Source organism: Cygnus atratus, chromosome 3 (genome assembly GCF_013377495.2).
Source record: "Cygnus atratus isolate AKBS03 ecotype Queensland, Australia chromosome 3, CAtr_DNAZoo_HiC_assembly, whole genome shotgun sequence".
In the NCBI taxonomy this organism is placed as follows: domain Eukaryota; kingdom Metazoa; phylum Chordata; class Aves; order Anseriformes; family Anatidae; genus Cygnus; species Cygnus atratus.
In genome coordinates, this window is record NC_066364.1 from 105,094,535 (window position 1) to 105,115,084 (window position 20,550).

Sequence of the window (20,550 nt, forward strand, 5' to 3'; positions counted from 1 at the left end):
TTGCAAACCAAAAAGAATTACTGATGACTATACAGAATACTTGTATGAAATGCTCATAATAACATGAAGTATGCTAGAGGGAAGTGTAATCGCTCCATACTTAAAAAGCAGCAGTGAAGTTTCAATCGTAATAGAAATAGCAGTTTTCCTGTCTGCTGATGATACAAGTGAAGATCTCCAAGTTTAGCTCAATCTCTCATGATTTCTCTTGATATTTTTAATACTGACTAAATCCAGAACTGATTAAGATTAATTCCCTTACAGGAAAGAATTGATTTTAGTGAGAATTGGAATAGAGAAGACTGTCAAAACTTTTGTTAAAAGTAGATCACTGTCGCAAAATCTGCATGTAAGATTTTCTAAAGGCTGGGCTTGTTGAATGCCATTCTGTTTCTTTGAGGGGTGGCCAAATCCAGCTCTGCCCCAGCCATTTCTTCCAGATCAACACAAAGAGCTTTCATCTAGAGCTCCAGAAGTCCCTGCTTTGCCTACGGCATATTTCTACAAGTGATTGCACTGTTGGTGATCTCAGTATTGGTAACATGGATTTCTCATACAGTATGTATCTAGAAAATACTTCCATATTAATCTCAACCTATTTGAAGGAAACAGGTCTTTCAACTACAATTTCTCTAGGTTTAAAGAAGGGGGGGGGGGGGGGGGGGGGCAAGGGCAAGCTAGGAAAGGAAGGTGGGGCAGGGGGGAATGTCAGGGTTCTGAAGACACTGAATCCTGAAGAAGTATCTACCTGATCAAACTAGACACTTTCCAGATTGAACAAAATGAGCTCCATGAATTCACCTAATGTAGCCTAACTGCTTAGTGGCACTCAGCCATAGGACCAAACTGTGGCCAATTCAAAGAAAATCCTGAAACGCAACATGGAGGTCAGGTCCTCAGCACCAATTGCTTTGCCTTGTAAATTTACTCCTACTGATTGACACTTGTTGATGTAAGCATATCCTTAATGCCATATCCTTTAAGCCAAATCCTGCAGTCCTTACTCTGAGAAAGCTATTAAAATAAATGAGCAACTGGTCTAAGTCATGACTTGCATATTTGTGCTATCTGTGCTTTAAAAGATTTCCCTGAACAGAGCCTGCAGAACAGTATAAGCGAGCTCCCAAACAAACTTAGCTTTTAGGGAAGTTGTGCATAAATTCTCCTTTCCCAGGCCCCATCCATCAAAAAAACAATATTTAAATGAATTAATTACCTGAAGTCCTTCAGCTTACTATATAGAGACTTGCTAGACAACATGAGTCAAAGTCTGCTTTTATTTTTGGAGTATGTTCATCTTGCCCTATGCCTTGAATCTCACCTGTAAATTAAATGGAAGTCAGTAAAAACACAGAAAGCACAGGAAAATGCATTTCCGGCCTTTAAACTCCACAGTGATTTGCCTTTGCATTGTTTACCAGCAATGCCTAAATCTAAAGAAAAAAAAACTCTACAATTACCTGATATTTCATTGTAACTACAACCAGCTCAGTATTCTCCAGCAGGAGAACCCTTCTACTAGGTGGGACTAACAGACAGTGATAACAAGCCTGCTACCTCTCCAGGTGTACTCAGCAAGGAATTAAACCCACCTGTGAGCCCAAAAAGCAGAGTAGCAAACTGTGGCAGGCAGGGTGAGACCTTTTTTTTTTTTTTTGGGGGGGGGGGGGGGGGGTGCTAAGGTCTGTGTTAATTTTTTTTTCCTAAGGTTTTACATCTTGTGCTGAAGCTTGTCTCTTTCCCTATAGTTTATCAGAGATAGTTGATGGATCTTGCCCTCAGACAATGTTCTGGTCCAAATCTTTGAGACACAATTTTCCAGAAAATTAGGGATATTGGAATTGCTGTGTGGGGTTAGTTTAATGCCTGTGGGATGTAGCTGCCTGGGTAGCTTTGAGGCCTGGCCTCCCTCCTTAAGCACATGCATAGAAGTAAGCTTTCCTCTCTGGTGTGAGACACGGGAAGCTAAAGTCATAAAGAAACAATAAACCGGCTCCTAATTAAATTCCTAGGCCCTCCCACTGCAAGTGGAGGAGTACCAGTGGAGATGGGAAAGCAGAAAATGACAGAAAAAACAGTATTGTTTTCACCTGAGAACTGGACTTCAGGTATCTTGGCTGCATACTGCACAGACTATAGGGCCTATATGGGCTCACATATGTGGTGTTGAATTGACAAATCTGAAACTTGATTGGGTTGAATGTTTTCCCCAGAGTTTACCTCAGGTGGCTATTCATTTTCATTTTCTTGATATTTTAAACTAAGGCTGTGCCAGTGAGGCAACATACATATTGATGCCAACACTTTTTTTGAGAACTCGTTTGTGTTTTTTTTAACGTATCTAACATCCAGGGAAAACCTGGATGTGGTACCACCAAAACCCACGCCAGCTTGGCCAATCAACAAGGACTGGAAGTTCCCCATCCAGTCATGGTTGTGAGACACTTGCAGCAAAATTACTCCTATTTCTGTACTCACACCGGGCTGGGGCTGCATCCCTCATGTCTTCTTTTGTCACAACTGCCAATCCTCAGGACACCTGCTCCATGCATGTGCCACGGAGGTGTGGCTTGGAGGGCCTCAGCCATGCCGTAGCTGCAGGAACTCCAAAAAAAAAAAAAAAAAAAAAAGGAAGACACTCATAACTCAGCAGTCCTGTCTTGATTGTTGGCTGGGGAGGACAATGCATGTCTCTGTGCTGGCTGGACATTGCCTGTTGTCGTCTGCTTGCTTCCTTGAGGATTCAAAACCGGCCCTGGGTCCTGTGAACCACCATTTTGTTAGATTGCTAAACTCAGGGCCTAGCAGGAGGACAGTCCTTTCGGGACATCATAAGGGTCCACAAGTCCTTCCCCGTGTCTTGGCCCTTGCTGTCTCTCCCTGAAGCCCAAACCCAGCCCAACCAGACACACAGGGTCTGCTTGCCTCATTCTGCGCCCTGCCCTCAGCCACCATGCTTATGCACAAAGGGCATGCAACTGCCACCAAGTTTAGGGGGCTGCTCCGCCCAGGGACTGCTGCCAACATTAACGCAGGACCTTTCTTTTGGACCTCATTCAGCCTCTGTGCTCAAGGCCAGGGCCCTCCTGAGCAGGACAGCCGTTTCTCCCCCAGATCTGAGGCCATGTTGTCAGCTCGTAGCAAAGTCAGGTTTCTGTTTCTTAAAGCACTCGCTGTGCTGTGACACATTTTGGGAACCACTTAAATTGTCTAATGAAAGCAATCTGCTGTGCTTTCCCCAGAAAATGTATTTTAATTTCAAATGGAAAATGAAAGTTTATCAGAAAATGCCAGATAAATGGGTATGCAGTTGTTGTTTGTGTAAAATCTACCCATTTCCCCAGACTGGCAGGCACCTCAACAGCACCTGAGTCCCAGTGGCCTCAGAAGGTTGATGCAGCCATGCAAGGCCATGCCTGTATTTTCTCAACCTGCTCCATCCCAGACTGTGACTGATAAAAGTATTTTGCTATTTATCACGTAATAAATGCCTACTTGCTTGTAAACAGACTCACTTGTAAGTCTGGCGAAGGCGGCAGCAGTTATTTTGGGCTGCCCAAATTCCATTTCCTTGTATTATTTGCTGTAACTAGACCAGTGTGTTCACATTTGTTGTCAGTTCCTGAGCACTCTGACAAATGAAGTAATGTCTTTATTGTTTCCAGAAAGGATGCTGTTGAGGATTACTGTCCTGGATTTTTAAACCTTTTTGAGTATGTGCTGGAATGAAATTACTGCACTTAAAGGCAATTTACTTATTAAAAATGCCACATTCTTTGAAGTAAATCTACGCCTTATGTCATTAGTATGTTCTTTTCTTTAAAAAAATAAAATGAAAAGAGTGGTCTATCACAATTCAACCCCATTGGCTGGAAGAACTTTGTCATAGGGAAATTACTCATTCTAAAAATAAAGCAAAGATAATTGTATGGTTGTGAGTACCAATGCATCCCATTGGCCTCTGCCCATCAACCCATCCTGTCCAGGTCCCTCTGCAGGGCCTTCCTACCCCCCGGCAGATCTACACTTCCCCACAACTTGGTGTAATCTGCAAATTTACTGAGGGTGCACTCAATTCCCTCATCCAAGTCATCAATGAAGATATTACAGAGGATGGGCCCCACAGACTTTAAGAAGCCTCCAAAACAAGCAGGTGAAAGATTGCAAAAATTCTGGCTCTGCATCTCAGAAAACTGAGAACACCCATAGCAATGATTTTTTTGTTGTTGTTGTTTTGTGGAATTTCTAGCTCAAAGCTTAACACGCTTGGTTTCATGGAGAGTGATGACCATGAAAGGAGGAATAGACTATTCAGACTAATAAGGGGGTGGCGGGCAAGTAATTTTATCACCCCACAGAATTCATAACTTGTAAATTGATTTAAATGCATTGTGGATTTCTCTTTCTCCCCACTTCCATGAGGGCCAGAAACATTTTAACACTGAAATACATTGGAATACTTACAGACTGCAACAGACAGGGCCTTTAAAATAAAGCAAATAGCCTTGATTCCAAATAAAATTGTACTGACATATCTGTTTTACCAGAGCATAATGTTAACAGACACCTCTAGACAGGACTGGAGTGAATTTAGAAGCAAATTTCCATAGTAAATATGAAAAATCATACTTAGATACCCAAATAAAAATTATTTTGTTAAACTATGAAGTAGTCATATTGGAGGAATTAACAAACACAGCCGTAATTTACAGTCTTCATAAGTGAGCTGATTCCTTATTCTACCTTGTATTTATTTTTTTACAATATTTTTTTTCTTTTTTTTTTTTCTCTTTTTTCCTCATCATGTGAAGGTTTTTTAGCTACTTGGCTGCAGTGATGATTGATTGTGGGGGCCACCACTTGAAGCAGTTAACTGATGATGGATGATGCAGGTACTGAGGCCATTAGTTTCTTGGTTAAAGGGAGAGCACGGTATAGATGTAAAAGAAATGAACAAATAAAGTGTAGAGTTAAATTAAAAGTGTATAATTAAATATGCTTTTGTTGTTGTTGTAGTAGAACAAAAATCACTATTGTTATAACTCAGCTATGCATAAAGCAGTTTATAAGTTTATAGTTAACTATTTTATACCAATGGAAGATAGAATGTTTTCTCCAGATAACCCCAAACTTAAATTTTCTAATTTACTTCAGTCTATACCTAATTAAGCAGATGAATAAATCAAAGAAACTATTGATGTGAGTAAAGAAGATATATGTTTAAGTTCTTGTTGGAATTTAGATCCAAAAGCCTAACTCATCCACATTCAGCGATGCATTTAGGCAACTTTAGATGCTTCCTTAAATCGGTAGGATTAGATGTTTGCTTGAAATTAGCCGTGAATTGAAGAGCCACACTAAACAGGAAAATACTCATTTAAAGGATTAGCTTTGGTTGAAATTTTGCAATTACTATCTAGGAATGTTTTTGAAGAATTGAAATATGTTAATTTTTCTATTAATTTTAAACCAACTTCTAGACAAGTGAAAATATTTTCAGTTCTGTCTCTGTATCCCATTACCTTAACTTCTATCATCTTTCAATGGAAAAAAAAAAGTGGTGGAAAAGGAAAAAAACTGTTTTTTCCAGTCCAGGAGTGGCAGGGGAGGGGAATATCAAGTTCTACATTCCTGATTTAAATAAAATAAAAAATTTCAAATGAAGTAATTCTGTGCAACAATGCATTAATGTTTTCAAGCTTTAACTGGTCAAGTTGAACACAGGACTTGTAGAGTGTTTTCATTTAAGTGTACAAAGAGCTCTGAGGTCACTTTTTGCTGACATGAATGTCTATGCCACTTTCAACTTTTTTTCACTGCTTTAAGATGAATGTACAGGTACCCCAGATATAAGGGAAGAGGAAAAAACAAAACCAAAAAAAAACAAGCCATCATTTGTATTAAGAAACATTTTTATTAACAAAACAGTAAATTCCACTTGCTTAGCATTTCCAATAATGAATAAATTGGCCTTGCAACAAATAAAAAAATTGTAAATATCTATCACAGAAAGCACTATAAGGTTAGGGGCATTGGGCCTCTCTTCAATGTTTTAGGGTTGAAAGTTTCACACATTATTTAGTGTTTTGTTAAAAAAGGCAACACAATACAGTCATAGAAATGAAGCCATCTCAGTCAAACAAATTAGGTTATTATTGAGAAAGGATCCAATTTTATGTTAGGTAGTTGGTTTATGTCTGTTTGTTTGTTGTTGCTGCTGCTGTTTTTAAACACAAAGGAATATTAAATTCACTTGCTGGCACTTCTGATACATCCATATTTGTTTTTTTATTAAGTTACAAAATTAAAGAGGAAAAGGAGAACCTTCAGAAACGGTGTTAAAATTGTGTTTGCTTATTAGAGTAGTAGCAGATATTTTTTTTCCTTGATGTATGTATTTAGTTAAAGATTATTCTACCAAACTGCCTGGAAGTTGACCTAACTGTGCTATTTCATTAATGCAATCAATACCACGCAGAAAAGACAATTTCATCTCACCCAAACCATGTTTTTTCATGTCCGATCTCCTGTCATCTGATTATTCTTGTTCTTCCACATATCTTTAAGCCCTGAAATCTCTCGAAAGTGACAACCACCTGGCTTTCAAATTCTTTCCTGCCTCCAATTCAAGTCTCTTGCTTCCAGCAATGACCTTCAGAATACCAACCCTGCCTTTCCCTGAGTACAGCTCTCTTGTAAAGGTGGGAGAAATTATGAATGCCATAGGTGAACAACCATCTAAGAAATGAGTTTTTGATGGATTTTGTGAAGCTGTTCTCATTTCTCTGTAAATGTTAATGAAAAAATAATAATTTTACAAATATAACATAACACACCTTGATGTGGTTGACAACCTTCAAGAGAGGCATTTTCATGTCAGCTACATGTATTTTTCAAGTGCTCTGACTCCCAGATAGATAGCTGTACCAGTCTCCAGCATTTTTCATCAGCTGCAGTGAGTAACGCACAACAAAATGATTTGCGCCTGATGTTTAAAGCTAATTTTAAATTCCTCGTTCCTGTCTGTAAAGTGTGGACATCTATATTCCCTCCCAGGAGGCCTTCTAATGATTTGGTTGATTTCAACTGAACTACCCTCTTTCTGTCTAATGTATTCCCTTTGAACTTCTTTGTAAATAAAATGTTACACTATGATTTATTGCTGTGAATCTAATGAAACAATACTAGAAAAAATAACCTGAACATGTGAATTATAGCATTATATTTACTACATTTAACTAAAATGCTTTAATGTTTTATATATGCAAGAAAAGCTGTTACTTCAAAACATGATGAACTTATATTTGTCTAATTATGATGCCTTGCAATACTACACAATCAACTTAGCTAAAAAATTTTTAATGTGCCAAAATGCCCACCATTGAAAAGTACTATCATGCACCTCAGATTATTTCCGTTTTGGAGAAAGGGGTAAATTCTGCAGTAGAATCAGTCTGGATAATTAAAATGGGTCTTTTTAGATCTTTTGCCATCCAGTGCTGTAGTAGCTGTTGTTAATATAACTGAATGCCAGATCAACACAGTATGATACTTCCTAAGATTCTCAAGAAACTCATCATTCTCATAATTTTGTAAGAACAGGTTTCTGTAAGGCAAACCATGCTCTCCAATAGTGAAGCTCTGACTGGAAGCCAAAGGCCAGTGTAAGTCACTAAATATTTAGCTAATTAATGAAAGTATATTTCTAGGAAAATTGGCTGTTCTGATCAACTTCATTGATGCATATCAGGAGCAAGAGATAGGGATAGGAAGGAGAAGATAAATTACAATAGATATATATTTTTGCTTTCTAGTCCACTTCTTTCATACAAACTACAAGAACTTAATTGCAACAGAATAGAGGCTGTACAGGTAAGAAAAAAACTAGCTGACTCTTATATACATTCATACATGTTCCCCTTAGTATAACCACTACACTGTAAAATAAAGGAAAAAAAAAGGAAAAAAGTCTGTGACAATTTATAATGGCTGCAAAAAAACTAAAGTGGGTCTGTTGCTTCAGATGTCATAAAACTCTCTATACCTAGCAACACTTATAACATTGAGTTTACCAAAAATGGCTGAAGAGCAGATATAGTTTGCATTTTCTATACAACAGGCTATAAAACATCACTCATCACAGTCCAGAAAGCACATATAGATGTGTTTTTATATAAACATATGTAATAACATATTAAGCGTGCATGAAAATTTCCCAATGATTGCATCTATGCCCTCTTGTTTCCTTTTCTTTTTTTTTTTCTTTTGTGGAAATGTGCCTTATATTCCAGATTTTTTTTTTTTTGAAAATAAGGCCTCCATACTATTTTCCTCACAACCAGAAGGGGGCTTTTTGAAAGTATTTCTACATAAGTCTTCAGAAAAGCCAGCACTTTGTTTCAAATGCAAGTTTCCAATCACTGCTTCACTGCACCAGACGGCAAACTGTTTATGTTTGCTTGTTGAGTCACCATATATAATGACAGTCTTCTCTGACAATAAGACTAACTTACTTCTCAAGAAAGCACTAGCACTTTGGCTAAATCCAGAATCATAGGTAGCTTCTTTTTTCTGTTTTTATTTTTTTTCCTGTTTTTTTTAAATTTGTTTTGTTTCATATTGTGCCTTGATGTTGTAGTAATACTCCTTGCTTTATGAATGCGTGGTGCCATCATTGTCTTTCAGAACTGTTCCAGCAACATAAAGACAGGCAGAGTAAATGAAAACACTTGTGGATGTTAGGGAATTTATCAGCTCCCGTTTCTGAAAAACAAGAGCATGAAATGCTTGTTTTTAAAAACAGTCTTTCCTTTCTGATTGCATTCCCTGTCTTTTGTTTTTGAATGTGCTTCATAAAAAGTAAAGTAAATAAGTTTGTATTATGTCTCAGATAAAATGAAGACTATTTCTATACAAGCGTTCTTTTAGATGTTGAGATCAGACATAGTACTCCTTATCCTTATTTTTCTTGTTTTTGTTGGAACTTTTAGCACTGTTGGGCTGTTTTTCCTTGATTACAGCCCCATTGGATTGTGCTGAGTTACTGATGTAGTTTCGACTCTCATCTACATGATACGATCCTTCGTCTCGGTTCCTGTACTTGTACATAGCATACAGGAGAATGAGGATGCACAGCGCTGCTGCTGCCACGATCCCAACTACCATGCCTGTTGTGCTGCTGGATTCACGAATCACCTCAGACGAGCCAGGATACTCCCTTCCTCCTCCTGCCCTGGTAGGATTTGCTGTAGGTAGATAATGAAATAAGGGAGAGGTTATTATTGAGTTTGCACATTGAGGAGTTAGTCATATCTACCTGCTACTATCGTGCATAATTCTATTTGCACTCACTTGGGTCAGGCCAAGTACCCTACTCCTAAAACATTCAGCTTCGCAGCCCATTCAACTTTTATGTCTGTTAATATGAGTAAACAGGCTTTTAAGCAAGGAAGAGGACAGCATGGACAATCTAATTTTAGCCTTCAAAAGCATCATTTCTCCAAGCGTTGTTACTAAGCAAAGAATGTCTAAATCATCTGGAATAATTAAATTTAAATGCCAGAACACTAACATCTGGAAAGAAAGAATCTCTCCCTTCTCCTTTGGCCATCTTTTGTAAAAAACCAACAGTGACACTATAGTACTTATTGTGAGGACAGTGATAATAAGACACATTAGCAAATGAAATGGGGGGGAAAAATCAAAATTCCCCATAATAATAAATGATAACAGCTAATAAGTTGTCTACAAATAAAGTATCCTCAGCTATTATTTAGCCTTCCTTCAACCAGCTTCTCAATTTCTCCTTTCCTTCGAATATTTTTTTTCAAATTAATTATATTTATACTTTTCTTTCTTTTAGAGTACCCTCAAGTCTACCTTCTCTTTTGTAATTCACAGTCTTCCTTGAATATGGCTATGCTTTAGAGTACCTTTTCACTCAATTTCTCCAATTCCCTCTTTTCTTCATTGACCAGATGTTCCTCCAGGCAACTGTATGTCCATAAAAAACCTCTCAAATTACACTAGACAAGGATTCAACCTTCTAAAAACCCACCTCTCAGGTCACATTCTGTTCTTTTCAGTTGTGATATGAACTGAACTGACCTGTGTCTTCAGACTGTGAAGTCTTCTTGATAGGAACTATTGTGTTGTCTGGCATATTTTATCCCCTTGCACAGCCATATGGAATGAAAGCTAATTCCAGAAGGAATTTGTAGGTTAAATGCCCACAGCACACACAATGCCCATGTATCTCCTGTGATCTCCTTTACTGCATTTAGCAGGAGGAGAGGAAGATCCTCGTACAGAATATCTTTGAGCGGCAATAGGTGAGATAGATCTTCTATAACTTATGAAGTATTATCGACAAAAAATGAAGAGACTTGGGTCTATGCAGTATTCCTCTAATTATAACAGCATTTCCAAAACCCTGAGAGGCTGTGTACCCTAGCACAACCAGTTTTGGCTGAGCTCAGGAGCAAGAAAAGAGCAGTGAGTGAACCAAAGCTTCCCACTGAGCAGTGCAGAACACTTTCATTAAGCATCCAGGCTGGCTTATAGAAACCACATTTTAAATCATTATACATGGCTGAAAATGCAGTCAATACAATATAAATGTTAACTAAGAGTACAGCTAAACACTAGTTTTACAATGTATTCGTAATTTCAGCTTTGTCAGCCCTTGCTACAACCAGCATTTTAAAGATGTGTATTAGAGAAATATCTTGTTTAAGGTGCATAAAGGCACATGCCCCATAGTCACTTTTTTTTTGCACTCTAGACATAATAGGAAGATGATTTTAAGGATGCTACATTAAAGGTAATGCCACACAAACTGTTATGTCAGACAACTGCAACGAGTTTGGGCAACCAGAATTAAAAGCAGCCACTAGCTACAGACATCCACAATTGGTCAATGAATAATAAAACAGTGAAAAAGCCACAGACCCTGAAAAGAATGAAGCTCCCTGCCCATCTTGGTATTACTCATATTGTATTGGTGATTTGTGTTCTTAATGTTAGAAAGCCACTTCCTGACAGTTATCCCACATAGGTTCAAAGAAGGTGACATTTTATTTGGCTGAAATAACAGAGGCACCACAGTAAGATGCAAGAAAACTGTCATTTGTGTCAAATAGTACTTTAATTTTATATATATATTTTTTCCTCTGCAAGTTCTTAGTTAGTACAAGTTGATACAATTGGTCTATTCTATGACTACACAAGAGATCTTGAAGTTTCACTTCAGAAGGCTCAAAGATTTTTTCTCATTTCACGGTAGGTACCATCCTACTAAGAAATAGGGTCTGTCTCAAAGTAGTAAGTAACTCTATTAGATCCCGTTTCTTCATTGTAGCTATTGTAGTAAATGGAAATCCTTTTACACATAAGTTGTCATTTATTGCTTTATAAAAGACAATGCATTGTTTCAGAACAAAGACTCCTGAGTATTTCCAGAGTGAATGAAAAATGAGACAATGTCTTATCTTACTGTACGTGGTTTCAGGAAATGAATAAAAGCAACTGAATGAATTCTATCAATACCTGATGGACTAACAGCTGCTCTTTCTCTTTAAAGTAACAGACATTTGGGCCAAATGCCATCAACTAACTTTACAAATGATGTCCACTAAATGACGATTAACAGCTTGCTTATAGGAAAATAGTCTTTTAACACTGCAACCTGAAAAAACAAGTAGGATATATTTTTCAACATTACCTAAACTCTTGCCTCTCACCTGATGGCAGCCTTTTATTTTTAAGAATGTTTTCACAATTATCTCATTTATCCCATCTGTCTTAGGAATATTCAACTACATGAATGTTATTTAAACTTAGAACACTTTCAAAGCATCTGTTGCTACATTTGTTTGGACTTTTGTAAAAGGAGCAGTTCAGCAGGGGAAAATTACTTGTAATTTTTCTTCCGTTTACATTAAAATATGCCTTTAACCTAGCAGGGCCTCCTGAGACAAATGAAGAAGAAGAAAATAAGAAGAAAGTTTTACAAAGCACATGGGTTTGTCTGTGTACATTTCAGGTGGGAAAGACTTGTGGAGCACATGCTATAAAGCAAGTGTCCGATCTTCAGACAGGGAGGGAAAGGGCACTAGGAAAAGGCCAGCCTACACTTCCTCTGTAATCTGTGTAAATAAATAAGTCCCCAGACATCAACACTGCTGAAACAGCTACTGTTTATTTAAGCAGGACTTTCAGTTGACTAAGACAGAGGAATACTTAGGGAATTTACCTGGATTTTTTTTTTCTTCCAAGAGAAGAACAATTGCAGACAAGCACAACAGTGCTTGTCTATCAGTGGAGAGCAAGCAACAATTACCAGGTTACAGAAATCTTGCTCTTCACTTCCCAACTCTTTGAGAAACGCATGATGCCACCCACCATCTCTGCAGCTGAACCAGCCAGAGTCATTGGCTCCTGGCACAGCAGCAGAGCTGTTTACCTATGGGTAAACCTTGGCTGCTACTTGGTCGCAGTCTCTGTAAGTGTCCGTAGCGTTAGAAATCCTAGATTAAGATTCTTATTTTAAATAAGAAGGTAGATACTCTGGAGGTGAATCAAGATTAAATATTAAAAAGATCCCAATATTTAAGACTGAAAAGTCACAAAAATATCCTGAAATAATCTATACTAAATTGAGGATAGCTCAGTGAAGAACCAGAGAAAATCATTAGGACCGTAATTATGCTCAGACCATGCCATAACAGTGAGAGGAAATACAAGTCATCTTGTGGTGCAAGGATCCCTTCTCAAAGCAACTGCTATGAAGCACAAGTCTTCCCCTCAACAGCACATGAACAGCATTTTTGGATTACCTCAAAGACCAGCTTAGAACAGACTGATTTTTAAAAGCCTCTTCTACCACTTACAAAAAACTTTGCATGAAATAATAGCAATTGAACACAGTTTAACATTGTGTAATAAAGGATTAGAAAGTTATTATTCTTGACTGTACTTCTAAAGGGGTTTAAAATTTAACAGGAAAAATCTGACTATTTTCAGTGCCCAGTTTTCATTAATACTGTGAAAAGAAAATTGGAATTGCAGGCTCCCATGGTGTTTGTGAATTGAAATTAGCAGACTTAAAAACAAAACAAAAAATCCAACAAAAGGACCCCAAATGTGTTTTCTTTACATTTATACCTTCCCACAAACTGTGAATAGGAAATTACTCACAAGACAAGAATGTTTAACTACTACATTTGCAATGAGGCATGAAGGCAATTATTTACAGGACACATACTAATTTTCACTCTGTGTGCTATCATTCTAGACCTGTTTGTAGTCAACTTTTTGCAGCATTGTTGGATTCTGGTGAACGGGTTTCTGAGCTTACTGCAATTTCTACTTCTCATTACAAAAAAAAATTAATATATATATATGTCTGAAAAACAAATCTCAGTACTTCCCTTGCCGTACAGGTGGGACAGATGCAGCCCAATTGCAAAATCAGCATGAGCATTGGCTGTAAACTTGTGCAAAACTATTCTGGTCCAAATACAGGGGTATCTCAGCCTGCTGCCTTCCTACCTGTTTTCACGTGATTCTTGAAAGGGGGCAAGAACTGGCTCCCCAGGGGATGCCCAGCAATGACTCAGCTGTCATGGGAGGGAAGAAGTAGGAGGTGATTCCACATGTAGCTGCTGTAGCTCAGTGACAAATTTACATCAGATCTGAAATGGTCTATATTCAAAGGCATGATTAAGCCCTTGTGAGAGAGGTACCACAAAACTAGCTGCTTTGCTGCGCGCACAGCACTGCACTTCTTAGCCATTGCAACATGATGATTAAAAGAGAATGGGAGCTGAGAGCTGCATATACAACCCACAGAGATGTGGTGGAAAGGTGTGGTGCTTGTGAGCTGAGTAACTACGTTTGCCATCTTGAATTCACACCAATGCATTTGCTCCAAGAAATTTGTCAAATGCTTGCTGAGTTTGAGGGAACAAGACAATAACCTACTTTCAGAGGTGTTTAAGATAAAATTATTACAGTATCTGTTCTACTCTTTGGTATGCAACGCCAGATTATTTGCTTCCTAGAAATTGAAATCTTAAAGGTTCTTAGTAGGAAAGACATAATACATTAACATGCTTCTAAAGTGACACTGACTAATTTAGCTACTAACAAAAGTAGTCTAGCAGCAAAACACCATCTACATGTAAAAATAGTGGCCCCTTTATTAGGAAATAAAGCATTCTCTCTTTGCACTGAATGTAGTTTTTATTTCCAAATGCAGTGATTGGCTGTATATTGACTTCAAATAATTTACAAATTCTACCAACTCCTTAGGACTTAAGGTTTTGCAGGTAGTTTTTTTTTTTTTCCTGTAGTTGAGAGGTGGGAGGGTTGTTGGCTCAATCTTCTTTAAATATCAAAATAAATCTAAAGGGAGATAAGTTGGTAGCACAGTGACAATTGATGGAGCATGCCAAATCAATGGATTTTATAAGTTAATACGACCTGCAGAGCAGAGGGGAACATTTCACAGTTTAATAAAAAGCTTTTGTGAAAACATTTTCTGCAAAATTGAATTTAATTTTAGCCAAAATGGAAGATTTGAACCAATATATCACTTCACATATTTAGCAGTCTTCATCTCTGTGCTCTATTTTTTTTTTGTTAACATTTTCAGTTGTATTGCTCTTTTTTAGTATTCCTTCCCTTTCAATATGGATGCTTTCTCCTTTTACCAGTTCAGCTGTCAGTCCTATCTCTCCCCACTCCTACATTTGACATTCATCTTTGCATCTCTGCTTCTTTCTTTTCCAAATTACGTAATTTATCCTGTTTTTGTGTGTGCGTTCTGGGGAATCTCTGGTAATTTGTTACTTCGCTTCAGAAATTTTGACTGATCAGCAGAGTCAGTGGGTGGTCTAGATTTTGAATTGAAGTATTCCTAAATGGGAAAAAATGTTCTTGCAAATAAAATAAGGAAGACTAAACAAAAATATTATATACCACCGATAACTTATTTTCAAGCTTGAGCTAAGCAATTCCAATTGTGGCAACTCACTTAAGAAAGCTAAACCAGTATGTTAGTTGCCTGCAGCTCTAGCTCCCTGAAATGTCAGGTGAACACCCATATTACTACAAAAAAAACACAAAAGGGCAGGGGCACTGGGAACACATTTTTGGTGGCAGCTAACTGTTAGATTGGCTTCATTTTACCAAAAACTTGTTGTGTTAGTGACAGTGACATTTGGGCCCCTTTGAATTTAGTGAAAGCTTTGCTGTTGAGCTTAGTAGGACCAAGGTTTCACTGTTTGCTGTTTTTATTATAATTTCATTAAAAAATAAAGAAAACAAAACAAAACAAAAACTTACCACCTAAACTAGGAATCAATTTTCTGCAAGGGAACACCAAAATGTCATTGTAAAGAATGAGGAATCTGATGGCTTGACCTACAGAGCAAGGAATGATTCTTGCTCATGAAATGATCTGGAGATGCATATACCCACATTCATCTTTGCAAACATGGGTGATTCCCCAAATGTTCTCACTTCTTCCATCTTCCATTATCCCTTTTCTGTAAGATTTTAAAGGGTATGTTCACAATACCCTTTACCACTGTTTAAACCAGTTTACATTGAAACTGTCCAAGTCCTATATCTAGACTACAGTTCTTAACCTTAGGAAAAGTGCAGATTTTGAAACCTATGGGCCAGAATGGTATGTCAACACAGCAGAACAAGGTTTCATTCAAGTCTTTAGATGGTTAGATTGAAATAGCCTAAGGTTAGACTATTCTGGGTCCATCCATCCTCATTACACGTTATTTTTGCCTTGAATTTTGTCTGCTTCCATTTATGAACAATACCCTTAGAGAATACCTACTTCTCAAACTTGTCAGGATTCACCTGCCACTTTGTAGGCTGTCAAATGACACACTAAAAAATGCAATATTTATGCAGAGGTTTAAATTAGGTCTTAGCAAGTAGCTGAAAATTAGCAGCTATGGTCCTACTACTATTTATGCAAGAGATAATGAAAATTCACTCTGCATTGATTGCTAGAAAACACCAGCAAAAAGTACTGTTCATCCTTATCTCTGTTGTCTAGTAGTGGGGTAAGCAACCGTCTTCGCTGCTAGCAGTCTGTTAACATGGTAATTAGTTGATAAGCTGCAGCTGGTATACACCAGCTACTTTGTAACACCATATTAATTGAATTTATCAGGTACTGCAAATGGTTAGCTAGAAGCATAGAGTTTTGCTTGAACACTTATAAGTCCCCAGTTTGAATGCAGAAAAACCTAAGCTGCAAAAGAGCTTATGAACAGACAGTGCCCAGTGTCATTTAATGCAGACACACAATGCTCTGGCCTCTGACCCACTGTCATGCATGCAGTACTGCATACATGCATACATGCAGTACTGCCAGCATTCCCACTTCCTTAGCAAAATTGTATTTTCGCTGTTTGCTAGGGATGGCTGCCTCAGATTCCCATCTTTCTATCTAGTCCTTCCTCCAAACAGTATCTGAGGTAAATTTCCTATAGAATTTTAAGGACCTGATTGAATAATGCTTTGTTCAAACTTGGTATAAGACGAAGCTTTGGCATAGAAGCTGAGCAATGTTAATTCAGACCAGTGTTTTAGCTATAAACCTACTTATACATTTGCAAAATATTGTTTTTCTTCTAACATGTCCATAAAGACAATGATGATAAATAAGCCTGAGGAAAAAAATCTTTCCACATAGAGGTAAATTCAATGCATATGCATTACTATATTGAGTTTACATAGCAAGGTTTTGGTAGTAGGGGGGCTGCAGGGGTGGCTTCTGTGAGCAGAGAACAGCAGCTGATCCCATGTCAGATCAGAGTCAGCTCCAGGCAGCTCCAAAATGGACCTGTTGCTGGCCAGAGCTGAGCCTCTGAGAAACATTGGTTGGGCCTCTGGGAGAGCAGATTTAAGAAAAGGAAAAAGACTGCTGTGCTATAGAAGCTGGGAGAGAGGAGCAAGAAGCAGCCCTGCAGGCCCCAAGGTGAGTGCAGAAGGAGGGCAGGAGGTGCTCCAGGCATGCAGCAGCAGTTCCCCTGTGGCCTGTGGAGAGGCCCCTGGTGGAGCAGGCTGTCCCCCTGCAGCCCATGGGTCCCACATGGAGCAGATCTCCACACTGCAGCCCGTGGAGGAGCCCCCGCTGGAGCAGGTGGATGTGGCCTGAAGGAGGCTGCGGCCCATGGAGAGCCCCCGCAGGAGCAGGCCCCGGGCCGGAGCTGCAGCCCGTGGAGAGGAGCCCACGCAGGAGCAGGGGGTCTGGGGGGAGCTGCTGCCCGTGGGGGACCCGTGCTGGAGCAGTTTGCTCCTGGGGGATGGACCCCGTGGTGCGGAGCCATGTGGGAGCCGTTCTTGAAGAGCTGCTGCCTGTGGACAGCACCCGCAGGATCAAATCAGAAAGACCAACATCTTGTAATTTAGTTTTTTTTTTTTTTTTTTTTTAATTGTGGAAACATCTCACAGTGAATACCATGAAAGCACACTCTTATTTCTGTGGCTAAAAACTAACAATCCTGAAAGACTTAAAACTTCCGTGAACTTCTTTTCACACATTAGGATACATGCACAGAACACTGGGATACAATTTTTTGTATAACTGAAAATCTTGAATGTCAGTCTTGAAAATCAAGACTGCTTTGTCTAAAAGAACACGGTCATGAACCCAATTTCTTTCTTTTTTCTTTTTTTGTGTGTGACTGACAAAGCCACTGCATTAACTGTTAACAAATTCGTTAGGTCTATGTAATGCCTTATTCAGTAATATTCTGATTTGCTTGATTTATTTCTCTTTCTTTGAAGTCATTCTGGACACATCTCCCTCTCCAGCTAATGCTGGAATAGTCTGTAAGGCCAGGTTCTTTATCTGAGACTAGCAAAAAGAACAGGTCAAGCTACTGCTTATATGCTAGCAACAGTGTTTTCTGTAAATTTTTCTACGGAAATTGAGGAAGATAAGTTCTCAAGAGTTTACGCGTATCTATGTGGTAAGGTAGAGAGAAAATAAGAGAGAAAGAATACTAAATGGATTGTAAGAAGACAAATCATATTCCCCAGATAACTCCAACAATGGTATAAGACTATATTCCTCCACCTCTGTTTGCGCTCAATGAGAGTAAAAATCTGCACTCCTCCAGCCTTGCCCACAGAACTGTGATACTTAGCTCTGACATGCTTGCCATTCACTTTCTCACTCACTGTCTCCTGCAGGGACTATATGCTTGCCTTGGACTAAAATATCATTTCTACACCTGAATAAAAGGACACTATATTCTCTTTCTAGACATTTTGTTGTCCATGATCTAGATGAGCACTGAAAAATCAAGGAAGTTCCACTGACATCAATGGATATGACACACACAGTTCACATGCATTTGTGAATTAGTGATGTGAAGTGCCTGGTTTGCTTCTCTGAATTCATATACCAGTCCAGATATACTAGCAAACAGGATCATATGCTTCAGCTTTGTGTGTAAATACCTTCAGAACTGAGTCACAAACAGTGTTTTACATCTTTAAAAGAATGAAAAGTAACGTGGGCTACTCCACCAGGAACACTAAGTAATGTGCCCATTTTTCATGAATGATTGTTTATAAAATAATAAAGTTTCATTGAAAAACTAGAAACATTACCATCTGGTTTCATCTGCGCTGTAGAGATGTCTAACTCCAAATAAATAAGCACATAATAGCAATACTAATAATTATCAATTCATACATTTCTCTGAACTATCTTTTCATGTTGTATGCATACACCTGAAAGATGGCTTTAGGGACTGCCATACAAATAACAATCCCAGTATTTACATCATGAATGTTTACCATTCATATACATATTATAGAAATGAAAATCTTCATCTTTAGTAAGAATTAAGTGGAATATGAATGCACTCTCAAAATTTAAACACAAGAAACTCTGTTCATCATTTGTGCACCAGTGGATAAGGTTTTCTATGAGTTAGCACAGAGCTTTGTATGAAATATAGCAACTTGTTGTCAATATTTCTTACCACTCATAGAGTCACTGATATTACACTGATAGAAAACTATTATGGCTCAAGAAAAAAAAAGTCAGCCCCCAATTTCCATCCATATTCTAAATTCTGATATGTTCATATCACTATGACTGCAATTAATACATCCTGGAAAGCATTAGCTTTAGATTAGAGATGTCATCTCTAGGCTTTGTATTAAAACTCTCTTTGAACTGAATATGTTCAGCAAGGAATATATACTTGAAGCGTTCACATTTAAAAGGCATGTATAGCTAGCAACAGCTGCATTCTGTCTTACAGTGTGCTTTAAAAATAAACTTTTAAAGAATTTAATTTTGTTCATGAATCCCCTGTAGTAGTTGAGGCTACACAAAGGAATGATGTATGAGAGTATGAACATGTAGACAACCACCAAAATTACAGAGAATCCATTTCAGGAATTAGAATTCTCTAAATTCTTGAAAAAATATTTATGTGAGTTAAAGAAAAACCCTCCTTTCAGCACGTGCCATTGTTTTCAGCAGCTCCCAACATGAGGAACGTATGAAAATACTGGCTAGGAAAGCTAGAACTGGCTAGAGAGCTACAAGTTTAGTCAGTGTCCTTATGTTTCAATGACATGGCTGACAAAGAGTGGAGATCACTGTTGATACAATCAATTAATCATCATTTTTAACCTCATTTACTTAGATGATTTAAAAAATACATCTTTCTGATCAAATTCAAATGAGAAATGCCATATATGTAATTTGCAGTGACAGACAGGAAGAGCTAAGACTGTTGACAAAAAAAAAAAAAGTGGTTCATTTCACAATAAAAACATTTGGAAAAGTGCTACATTTGCTTTCTGATGATTTGGAGGGGGGGGCCTTCTGATTTATAAAATTAAATAAAATCAACTATTTTAACTTCACTTACAGGAAAATTAATGTATATTTGAAGTCCCTAAGTTCCTTTATATATTCTACATGCTATATACATGTGGTAAGTGCCTTTCTTTCCCAATTCTAACATTTGAGAAGGTTGCAAATAAAACTATGTAATTTTCACTCTGTAGCAGTTCATGTAGAAACATCTTTATGTATTTCAGCTAAGCATTTAAAGAAGCAGATTCAAGGCAACCCAATGATCTTTCTAATACTGAAAATACATATACAACTACAGGATAATTGGAACGAGGCATAAATATTTCCTTTTTGTCTCAAGCCATAATGACCACAGTTGCCCTGTGAACTAACTGTATTTTTTTTTTCTTTTTTTTTTCAGGTCCTTGCACAATACATTCAGTGAAGTGTATTTGCACAAGTAATACAGTGCAGTAATTTCTGACAGAAAAAGAAGAGTAAAACTTCTAGAAATAAACATAAATCATTCACAGGCCATATTTCACAGCTCTGCTCATTAGAAAAAATAGGTATAAATTCTGGGACCAAACCTAAACCATCACAAAGTGTTTGAGAACTGTATGGTTCCTAGCCATCTCCATCTGTCCAATACATGTCATAACACAGCAGGGGGACATACATATGCAGCA

General features: G+C 38.0%; 1 protein-coding gene across 27 annotated transcripts in view; it reads right to left on the reverse strand.

Moving 5' to 3' along the window:
* Window positions 1-5,925: 5,925 nt before the first annotated feature.
* The window catches only part of NRXN1 (neurexin 1), a 731,365-nt gene continuing 716,740 nt past the window's right edge, over window positions 5,926-20,550 (reverse strand). For all 27 annotated transcript variants that reach the window (XM_035562244.2, XM_035562216.2, XM_035562225.2 and 24 more), the window contains one exon: window positions 5,926-9,245. In XM_035562244.2, coding sequence (XP_035418137.1) covers window positions 8,938-9,245 — 308 coding nt within the window. In that variant the 3' untranslated portion in view covers window positions 5,926-8,937. The remainder of the gene's footprint in view (window positions 9,246-20,550) is intronic.